At 43.9% G+C, this 12013-nt stretch overlaps 1 protein-coding gene across 1 annotated transcript in view; it reads left to right on the top strand.

Annotated features, from left to right (window-relative positions):
- Positions 1–12013, top strand: part of GLRA3 (glycine receptor alpha 3) — a 116837-nt gene that overhangs the window by 70883 nt on the left and 33941 nt on the right. Inside the window, exon 6 of the mRNA XM_029604309.1 lies at positions 2691–2905. Coding sequence (XP_029460169.1) covers positions 2691–2905 — 215 coding nt within the window. The remainder of the gene's footprint in view (positions 1–2690; positions 2906–12013) is intronic.

The raw sequence follows: 12013 nt of genomic DNA, 5'->3' as shown, positions 1-12013 counted from the left end.
GCACAGAGTTACAGAACTGGAGGTGCAGGATTTATATTGACATTCTGTCCCTTCCTATATATTCCAGACTTCACTCTCATAGCCATATAGAATTAAATAATTTTATAGTAGTTTTACTAGAATTGTGAAACTGGCCAGCTTTTTAAAATTATGCAGAAGACCCTTTGGACTTTTTTATTAACACTTGTTTTTTTATAACCAATTTTAAAGCAGAATCCATGCTATAGAGGTGAATGTGATGAAGAAATGTTATTTTGGCTCCCCCCCCCAAAAAAAAATTCTTCTGTCTAGAGACGCCATTGAATTTCTGTGACCTTAAGCATTAGTACAAGAAGGATTAAGGGGGGGGGATGCTGGAGAGGCACCCAAATACATTGGCCCCGGGCACACGAGACCCTTGCTACACCACTGGATACGAGCCATATGGGGCCGCAAGCGGTGGCAAAGAGGAGTGGAGGTTTGGCTGGCCGCGAGCAGTGCCCAACCTGCTCGTGACCCAGAAAACCACACAGTCGGCGGGCGTGATCTAGAATGAGGTAGGAGTCGGAGCCGAGACCGGAGGGGAGGGGGGGCGCAAGGGAGAAGGCTCGCCTAGGGAGCCAAATCCCCTTACACCGTCCCTGTTTATTGTGTTCTATTAGTTGGGAGGGAGGGCTGGGTGAACAGTGGGGACTCCAGGCTGAAGAACCTGGAGGGTCTTGATGTTCTGGAGAAGGCCTGAGTGTACAGGTGGAGTAATTGGTAAAACTGGTAATTTCAATTACATGTCCATATTTTAAACAACTTACATGAATAAATCCAATTTTTACAAGTAAGTCTTACTTTATTTTCATGCATAAAATATACACGGGTATATTTTTAAAATAGATAGGAAAGTGCACACGTTCAATGCATTGAAATACTTTCGTGCAGAAGCATACATGCATGCGCATGTTGCAGGGCAAAGATATGCATATTTTATAACATGCACATATTTGTTATTCACTCAGCCATGTACATGAGTATATGCTACCTTGCACAGATGCTTGAAATTTATGCTCATTCTTTTAATTCCGATTAATAGCCCAAATAATCTCAAGATCTTGGCTTGATGTTAGCAAAGCCTTTTTTTTTTTTTAGCTTAAAAGTAAATAATTGTAAATATTTTAAGCAAAATAACAAACCTATTTACATTTAATATATCTTGCCAGACTTTAAAAGGCGCTTCTCACTTCTTCCCTTCTTCTCAGGGCACAAATCAGCTTTTCCATGCAGATTTACTTTAAATTGGCTCAAAGAGCCATATAGCTCTATTTTCAAAATCAGTGACAGCCTGGTAAGCATGTGCAGCCCAAATTTGCTTTTTGGTTCATTTTTCATTTTTTTTTGTTTGTTTTAATGCTTATTTTGGTTTCAGTTGTTTGTCAGACCAAAAGAAATGTTAAAGAAACCTAAAGCAAAAAAAAAAAAAATCAAGGCCTCTCTGGGCCCCAATCAAAACATTCTGGTGCTTTACAGGGCCTTCACCCCCACAATGATGTCAGAGCCTGGGCCTACCTAGTAGGGCAAATCCAAGGTCATCCATGACCCCCCCAGGCACCTCTGCTCATCTGACCCCAGAGATCAGCCTGCGCCAAGATCCTCCCTGACCTCCACATACCTTTTCCATGGAGGTACAGGCAGAAGAAAGGGGCAGCAGTGATCCTCACTCATACCTGCCCTGTCACATCTGACATCAGCCAATGAAATGGGTTGGCCAGCACCTTTTTCTTGTACGGTGATACAAATATACCCAATAGCCGTATTTAGCATTGTTTAGATAAATGCTGAAAGTGGCCAGGAGCAGGTAAGGCTGTACCCACTACTGGCACAGGTTTGGGTGATCTGGGGAGTGTGCAATTAAGGCTTCAGATGGGGGGGGGGGGGGGCAAGAAGGGATTCCATGCTTTTGGATTTAAAATTGTGGAGGGGGGAAGACCTTGGGTTGCAAAGGCTTGCTTTTTTTTTTTTTTTTTTTCTAAGTTTAGGGGTTGCAGGGGAAGTGGAATAGACACTATCCCACAACTGTCCTATGCTTTACCACAGTTTTATAATATGGTGTCTTCTATGTTCATTATTTATTAATTTATTTCAAAGCTTTTAATACACTGTTTTTCCACAAGTGTTCATAGTGGTTTACATGTTTACTATATTTTTAATTCTTGGAATCTGCATTGTACAATCTATTAGAGAAAGGTGTAATAGAGGCATATTAAATAAATAAATGATATATTATTAAATAAATACTTTAAAATATTTGGGGGGATGGTGGCAGAAGTGGGGGATCATGCCCGAAGGCCCGTAAGAATTTTATTTTTTTCAGTTCCCTGGCTGTCTTCTTAATCTAGTTCGGGAAGGGAAACTTCCTGGGTAAACTTTAAACCTATCCGGCTATATTCAGAATACTTCCAATTAGATTTCAAGTTGCCTGGGTGATGTTATATTGATCAAGAAATGTGTCCCACTAACTATCCATCCCAAGTTATCCAGTTAACTTTAGCCACTACCAGATGACTTTAACCGCTTGCCACTTTTCTGAATATTGGACTTCAAAATGTTCAAACAATATTTTTTACAGATAAATCAACACTGATAACTCTTGCTTGTAAAACAAATGTCCAAGATAATGTAACTGCTTCTTTTTTTTGTGTGTTTGCTTTTCCCATTTCCAGGAAAGTTTACCTGCATAGAAGTCAGATTCCATCTTGAGAGGCAGATGGGATATTATCTAATTCAGATGTATATACCTAGTCTTTTGATTGTCATTCTGTCTTGGGTGTCATTTTGGATCAATATGGATGCAGCTCCAGCCAGAGTGGCTTTAGGTATAACAACTGTATTGACAATGACAACACAGAGTTCAGGTTCACGAGCATCACTTCCGAAGGTAAAATGAAAAATCCTTCTGTTTTTTTATTAATTTTATTATTCAGTCAAAATGATGAGGCTGTGTTTCACTTATAAATATGAAGTGAACTATACCTACAGGACAATAATGTTTGTTTTCTTTATAAAAAGACATTTAAACAAGTCATCTATTTCAAAAGATACAAGCAAGGACTACCAAACATATAGAATCTGAACCATAAACACTGTGAAATGAGATATAATATAAATGATAGGGATGTGCATTCATTTTGAATGAATATGCAATCCGCAACATATAGGTCCCTATTCATTGCATTCGTAGGGTTCCAAAACATATGGCGAACCCCCACGAATGCAACGTATCATAATGAATAACCCCCCCCCCCCCTTCTGATCTCCCCAAGACTTGCCAAAAGTCCCTGGTGGTCCAGCAGGGGTCCTAGAGCGATCTCCTGCACTTGGGCCATTGGCTGCCGGTATTCAAAATGGCGCTGATAGCCTTTGCCCTTACTATGTCACAGGGGCTACCGGTGCCATTGGTCAGCCCCTGTGACATAGTAAGGGCAAAGGCTATCTGCACCATTTTGAATACCGGCAGCCGACGGCCTGAGTGCAAGAGATCGTTCCAGGACCCCTGCTGGACCACCAGGGACTTTTGGCAAGTCTTGGGGAGGACCTGGGGGGTCAGGAGTCTCCCCTAAGACTTTCCAAAAGTCCATGGTGGTCCAGCAGGGGTCATGGAGCGATCTCTTGCACTCAGGCCGTCGGCTGCCGGTATTCAAAATGGCACCAATAGTCTTTGCCCTTACAATGTCACAGGGGCTACCAGTGCCATTGGTCGGCCCCTGTCACATGGTAGGAGCACAAGATGGCGTCAGCCGTCCATTGCTCCTACCATGTGATGGGGCCGACCAATGGCACCGGCAGCCCCTGTGACATAGTAAGGGCAAAGGCTAACAGTGCCATTTTGAATACCGGCAGCTGACGGCCCGAGGGCAGGAGAATGCTCCAGGACCCCCACTGGACCACCAGGGACTTTTGGCAAGTCTTGGGGGAGGTCAGGAGGGTGGGGGGTTGTATTTAATTAAATTTAAAGGGTTGGGATGGTTTTTTTATAATTTTAATGGGAAACAAATAACATATGTAACTAATGAACGAATCGGGGCCCCCTGAAAATGGATGCAACGGATTTGGGTCCCGATGAATACGAATACCAAATCAAACGTATCCGTCCCTGCAGCATATCCCTAATAAATGAGGTCCATATTTAATAAGCTGGGGAGTGGAAAAGTTAACCATATAAAGTTACCAGTTAACATAACTCACATATTCAGTGGAATATCTACCTGACTAAAATGAAAGTTATCCAGGCAAAGTTACCTGGATAACTTTTAGACATCCCTATGACTTGACCAGACTTACCCTAATAACTTTATCTGGAGAATTCTGCATATAAGTGCAAACCAGCTAATGCTGAGTCCTGCCTCCAGCATGCCCCATCAAAGCCTTTTTGCTATCTAGCTAAATTTTGTGCAGGTAACGAGTTTTCCAAACAAACTTTAAACAGAGAGGAGGAATATTTATGAAACCAAAGATCTAATGGGGGTACCTCCTGAAGTTATCCAGACAAATCTATTTAATATGGACCTTAAATATAAACACCAAAAGAAAGGAGAGATATAATAGATACATTCAAAGATTGCATGGGTATAAATAATCTACAAGAAGCATGGATCTTTCAGCAGGTATGTTGTTCTAGGTCATAATATGACTCATAAGTTGTAGACCCGGGAATAAGAGAATACAGTGATCCACTGTATTAAAGGCAACTAACAAATCAAGAAGAACCAAGGTGGAGGATTTACAAAAAAACATGACTAGGTAAATAAAATAAAAAGCAGTTTTAGTTGAATTAAATGATCTTAATCCAGATTTAAATGGGTTAAATCTGGAAATGCCATTGTATGTCAACTAAAGGTTCATCAAGTAGCATCAAAGTTCATCAAGTAGCATCTGGTCTGTGACTGTGGTCAATCTAGATCACGTGGAAATATTCCACAAATCCTCTGGGGAGATCCATTATTTTCTGTTATTCATTCCCAGAAGAGGCGATCCAAAGTTTATTTGGAAAATAGTTAATAATTGATCTGCCCTCAAAACGTGTCCAAATATATTTTAAACATACCTTTACTACTAGCTCTGTCCTCATTCTCTAGTAACAAATTCCACAAGTTTGTCTATTGACTGAATAAAATGTTTTCTTAAAATAAAATCTTCTGTCAGTTACTTTCATGAACTAGTCTCCAGTCCTGGTAATGCTTGAAATGGTAAACAGTGAGTCTATTAACTTATTGTTCCCCATACACAATTTTATATCTCTTCCCCAAAATGAAGAACCTTAACCTCCTATGCATTTCTTCATAAGAGAGACATTTCATACCCTTTATCATTTTTGTTACTCATCCCTGGGCAACAAAAATGAAAAAGGTTAACCTATATCTTAAGATGGAATAACCAGAATGGTTATGCTATATCTTAAGAAGGAATAACCAGAATTGCACACAATACTGTGTGTTTGCACATGGATCCATACAGAGGAATGATGGTTTTCACAGTTTTGTGTTCTGTTCCTTTCTGATTGATCCTTAATATTCCATTTGCTTTTTGGACTGTTGTTGCTCACTAAATTGAGGATTTCAGTGAATAGGCCACAAAAACACCAACATTCTTTTCTTGAGTGGTAACTCCTAATGTGGAATTCAGCATTATGTAGTAGGGATGTGAATCGTGTTCCATATCGTCTTAACGATAGAAATCGTCTGGCAGGAGAAGAAAATCGTGTTAGGCACGATTTTTTAGTTAAAAAATCGTTAAAAATCGTTTTTTCCGATTAGTGCACACTAACGGGAGTTAGTGCGCACTAACAGAAAATGATAAATTTGACACTTTTCAGGTCAGTTAAGGTCAGTTTAGGAATGAATATGTATTCCTATTGGCTGCCCTCTTATTTATTCATGTTAACAAGGTTCCCACTGACAATATATGGGGGATGGGAAATGGAAACAGTTGGTAGCTTGACAAAAAAAGTAATGTGATCAGTCAATGTGACTAGAAATTGTGCCCTAACCCTGATACCAGGGGTGTTGTGATCTTCCTGCACACAGTGCCCTAACCCTGGCACCAGGGGTGTTGTGATCTTCATGTACACAGTGCCCTATCCCTATTAATACCAGGAGTGTTGTGATCTTCCTGCACACAGTGCCCTATCCCTAATACCAGGGGTGTTGTGATCTTCCTGCACACAGTGCCCTATTCCTGATACCGGGGGTGTTGTGATCTTCCTGCACACAGTGCCCTATCCCTATTAATACCAGGAGTGTTGTGGATCTTCCTGCACACAGTGCCCTAACCCTGACACCAGGGGTGTGTTGTGATCTTCCTGCACACAGTTGCCCTAACCCTGACACCAGGGGTGTTGTGATCTTCCTGCACACAGTGCCCTATCCCTATTAATACCAGGAGTGTTGTGATCTTCTTGCACACAGTGCCCTAACCCTGGCACCAGGGGTGTTGTGATCTTCATGTACACAGTGCCCTATCCCTATTAATACCAGGAGTGTTGTGATTTTCCTGCACACAGTGCCCTATCCCTAATACCAGGGGTGTTGTGATCTTCCTGCACACAGTGCCCTATTCCTGATACCGGGGGTGTTGTGATCTTCCTGCACACAGTGCCCTATTCCTGATACCAGGGGTGTTATGATCTTCCTGCACGTAGTGCCCTATTCCTGATACCGGGGGTGTTGTGATCTTCTTGCATACAGTGTCCTATTCCTGATACCGGGGGTGTTGTGATCTTCTTGCACACAGTGCCCTATTCCTGATACCGGGGGTGTTGTGATCTTCTTGCACACATCCCGGTATCAGGGATAGGGCACTGCATGCAGGAAGATCACAACACTCCTGGTATCAGGAATAGGGCACTGTGTGCAGGAAGATCACAACACCCCTGGTATTAGGGATAGGGCACTGTGTGCAGGAAGATCACAACACTCCTGGTATTAATAGGGATAGGGCACTGCATGCAGGAAGATCACAACACCCCTGGTATCAGGGATAGGGCACTGTGTGCAGGAAGATCACAATATCCCGGAGGAGTGAGGGTCAGGCAGCTCCCCCCTGTCTGTGAAGCCAGCCTCTTACTAGTAATGCAGGGAAGGAGCTGTTTCAGCCTCACCATCCTCCCCCCCACCCTCACCCACACACCATTCACTGGCTGGGGCATGGGGGAAGGGAGGAGTGAGGGTCAGGAAGCTCCCCCCTGTCTGTGAAGCCAGCATCTCACTAGTAATGCAGGGAGGGAGCTGTCTCAGACTTCACCATCCTCCCCCCCCCTCACCCACACACCATTCACTGGCTGCGACATGGGGGAAGTCAGGAGTGAGGGTCAGGCAGCTCCCCCCTGTCTGTGAAGCTAGCCTCTCACTAGTAATGCAGGGAAGGAGCTGTTTCAGCCTCACCATCCCCCACCCACACACCATTCACTGGCTGGGACATGGGGGAAGTCAGGAGTGAGGGTCAGGCAGCTCCCCCCCTGTCTGTGAAGCCAGCCTCTCACTAGTAATGCAGGGAAGGAGCTGTTTCAGCCTCACCATCCTCCCCCCCCCCCCCCCCCTCACCCACACACGATTCAGTGGCTGGGACATGGGGGAAGTCAGGAGTAAGGGTCAGACAGCTCCCCCCTGTCTGTGAAGCCAGCCTCTCACTAGTAATGCAGGGAAAAAGCTGTCTCAGCCTTCACCATCCTACCCCCCCCCCCCCCTCACCCACACACCATTCACTGGCTGGGACATGGGGGAAGTCAGGAGTGAGGGTCAGGCAGCTCCCCTCTGTCTGTGAAGCCAGCCTCTCACTAGTAATGCAGGGAAGGAGCTGTTCAGCCTCACCATCCTCCCCCCCCCCCCTCACCCACACACCATTCACTGGCTGGGGCATGGGGAGGGGAGGAGTGAGGGTCAGGAAGCTCCCCCCTGTCTGTGAAGCCAGCCTCTCACTAGTAATGCAGGGAGGGAGCTGTCTCAGACTTCACCATCCTCCCCCCCCCTCACCCACACACCATTCACTGGCTGGGACATGGGGGAAGTCAGGAGTGAGGATCAGGCAGCTCCCCCCTGTCTGTGAAGCCAGCCTCTCACTAGTAATGCAGGCGGGATAGGGCACTGCATGCAGGAAGATCACAACACCCCTGGTTTCAGGGTTAGGGCACTGTGTGCAGGAAGATCACAACACCCCTGGTGTCAGGGTTAGGGCACTGTGTGCAGGAAGATCACAAACACCCCTGGTATCAGGGATAGGGCACTGAGTGCAGGAAGATCACAACACCCCTGGTATCAGGAATAGGGCACAAGTTCTAGTCATATTGACTGATCACATTACTTTTTATGTCAACTACCAACAGTTTCCATTTCCCATCCCCCCAACCATCACCTCAGTTGGAACCTTGGTAACATCAATAGATAAGAGGGCAGCCAGCCAATAGGAATACATATTCATTCCTAACTGACCTTTACTGACCTGGAAAGTGTCAATAATTTGTATCATTTTCTGTTAGTGTTCCTGAGTTTCCATTTCCATTCCCATCCCCCCAACCATCACCTCAGTGGGAACCTTGGTAACATCAATAGATAAGAGGGCAGCCAGCCAATAGGAATACATATTCATTCCTAACTGACCTTTACTGACCTGGAAAGTGTCAATTTGTATCATTTTCTGTTAGTGCGCACTAACGGGAGTTAGTGCGCACTAACTCCCGTTAGTGCGCACTAACTCCTGTTAGTGTGCACTAACACGATTTAACGATTTTTAACGATAAATCGTTAGAATTTCTATTGTATTGTGTTCTATAACGATTTAAGACGATATTAAAATTATCGGACGATAATTTTAATCGTTAAAAAACGATTCACATCCCTATTATGTAGCTAGATATAGGGATCTATACAATAAAGTGCAGTATGAAAGGTAAGAGTATTTGTGCACACGAAAAATAGTATGCTATGAAAGAAGGCCATATTGTACACACTAAAACAGTTCTCCAACACATTTACTATAAACACTAAAATTATCATTTACCTGTATGTAAATAAGGGAGCCCCGTTTTTTTACTAGGTCCACAGTAAAAAAAAAACTCTCCATATCTGCTGTTTACTGTGAGAATGGTAAAGACTAAAAATATAATGCTCACATCAGAAAAGGTATTTTTGTTATGTACAAAGATGGCTGAAATCCTTCATACTAAGCAGCTCTTTCACTTTTGGCTAAATAGGATGGAGGACCTCCTCTCCCCCTTACTCCCAAACTCTGTTACAGACTGAGAGTCCCATCTCTTGACTGCCTCCCGTGTGTAGCATCACCCTCTACAAACATTGCAGGGAATCCTTCCTCAGCCTGGCATTACCCACCACTCCTGATAAGTATACCCCTACTGATGTATTAAGAACACCCCTGCCTCTCCAAATAGGCATCACCCTGGGGCATCAGAAACACCTCCCAGAGGCATTCCCCTCCCCCAACATGGCAAGCTTCCAGCCACCCATCTGGACACAGGACTTACCAATCCGGAGGAGCAGGATCTTCACAGGTAAGAAGAATGTCAGAGTTCTCTTGCCTACACCACTGCTGCTGTCAAATGATGCCATAAGAAAGTGTTTCACCATCTAAATGCATTCTAACTACATAATTCAGCAGTGCAGACAGGAGGGCTCTGATGTGTCTCCTGTCAGTGAGGATTCTGTCCCTCCAGACTGGTAAGAATCTGATTCCAGGAGCTGTGGGTGAGTGGGAAAAGGTCTTTAATGCAAGGATGGAGTGGGTAGAGTGCTGTTCATGATGGAATGAATGGAGGAATCCTATCTAGAAGGGTAGTAGATGTTCCTGATGCTGTAGGAAGGATGACGGTATTCCTGATGGCTTGGAGGGATGCCTACGGGAAAGGCAAAATACTGTGACATGCAGGGTTCACCTATTGGGAGGGGCCACCCCTCCAGCAGTTTTTTGATGCTATTTCATTTAGATATATTTTGTACCCTGGCATCACAGGTCCCATTGGTTTTCTTCAGTACCCCTGTAAGGCAACATGTCCCCAAGGCTACATGGATGTGACTATAAGAAGAAGATAGAGGTTACAGAAGAGGAAGACAGTAAGGATGCACAGGAATTAACTTGATTCTGACTCAAAGAAAAACTGATTTATTCTCCAGACTCTTAACTTCTGAACACTCCACAAAATAACTAAAAGTGAAGCATAGACTTTAGTAGATTACTTTCACTTTAACTACTAAAAAATATTTAAATCACAGTCCATAATATAGATTGAAGTAGTAACAAACTCCAACTATACTTCTTTTAGTTTGCAGGCATATATGTAGTGAGTTGGCTTCTCCCCAGAGGAGGCGCATTCCAGTTCGTTTTGACTTTTGCCCATATATGGAGTTCCAGAAGTAGGTCTTGTCAGATGAATCTGATTATTTCTTGGAATGAGAGACTAGAGAGTTGAATCAGGAGAAAGTACTACTTGTAGTGTACTTGGATTTCAGTAAGGCCTCTCATATGTTTCCACGTAGGTAACTCATAAATAAATTAAGCACCTTCGGTATGTGCCTTAAAGTGATTGAGTTAGAAACTGGTTGAATGGGAGGCAACAAAGTGTAATGATAATGATAAATGGAGTTCACTGAAGGGATTGGTCCTTGGACTGGTTCTTTTCAAAAAAATTTATGAGCGACATTGTGGAAGGATTATCAGGAAAGGTTTGTATTTTGCCAATGATACCAAAATCTGCAACAGGGTAGACATCCAGGAAGGTGTGGAAATCATGAGGAGGGACTTAGCAAAGCCTGAAGAATGGTCCAGCATCTGGAAGCCAATAGTTAACGTAAAAATGCAGAGTTAGGCATTTAGGCTGCAAAAAAACATGGAATAGCTACAACATAGGGGATGAAATTCTTCTAAGCCTGAAAGAAGAACAGATGTAGGGGGTCATTGTATCTGATAATCTTAAAATGGCCAAAAAGGTAGATATGGTGTCAACAAAAGCCAGAAAGCTGTTATATGTGCATTGAGAAGGAATGTTCAGCAGGAATTAGCTAATTTCACCCCTCTATGTCACTAGTGAACACTTCATTTGGGAATACTGAGTATATACAAGTTACTGGAGTCAGTCCAGAAGATGGTTATTAAAATGATAGGTCATCTTTGTTCTAAGGTTTATGGGAATAGACAAAGATCTAAACATGTATACATTGGATGAAAAGCAGGATATGGGAGATAAAATAGGGATATTTAAATACCTCCAATGTTTCCATACAAAGAAGGAAGGCTTCTTTCAAAGGAAAGGAAGCTCTAGAATGGGGGTCATGTGACAAGTGTGAAAAGAGGTAGACAGTAGTAATCTAAGGAAATATTTCTTTATAGAGAGCATATTTGGTATGTAAGGTATCTTTTTTGCATCTGCAGGGGTGGGTAGAGAAGTCACTCAGATATAGTGCCTTTTAGGGATCAGGGGAAGGTGATCTCTTTGTGTACTGACTAGGGATGTGAATCGTGTCCTCGATCGTCTTAACGATCGATTTCGGCTGGGAGGGGGAGGGAATCGTATTGTTGCCGTTTGGGGGGGTAAAATATCGTGAAAAATCGTGAAAAATCGTGAAAAATCTAAAAATCTAAAAATCGCAAAACCGGCACATTAAAACCCCCTAAAACCCACCCCCGACCCTTTAAATTAAATCCCCCACCCTCCCGAACCCCCCCCAAATGAGTTAAATAACCTGCGGGTCCAGCGGCGGTCCGGAACGGCAGCGGTCCGGAACGGGCTCCTGCTCCTGAATCTTGTTGTCTTCAGCCGGCGCCATTTTCCAAAATGGCGCCGAAAAATGGCGGCGGCCATAGACGAACACGATTGGACGGCAGGAGGTCCTTCCGGACCCCCGCTGGACTTTTGGCAAGTCTCGTGGGGGTCAGGAGGCCCCCCACAAGCTAGCCAAAAGTTCCTGGAGGTCCAGCGGGGGTCAGGGAGCGATTTCCCGCCGCGAATCGTTTTCGTACGGAAAATGGCGCCGGCAGGAGATCG

This window comes from Rhinatrema bivittatum, chromosome 1 (assembly GCF_901001135.1).
Source record: "Rhinatrema bivittatum chromosome 1, aRhiBiv1.1, whole genome shotgun sequence".
Lineage (NCBI taxonomy): Eukaryota > Metazoa > Chordata > Amphibia > Gymnophiona > Rhinatrematidae > Rhinatrema > Rhinatrema bivittatum.
This window is presented reverse-complemented; position numbering and strand designations above follow the sequence as displayed.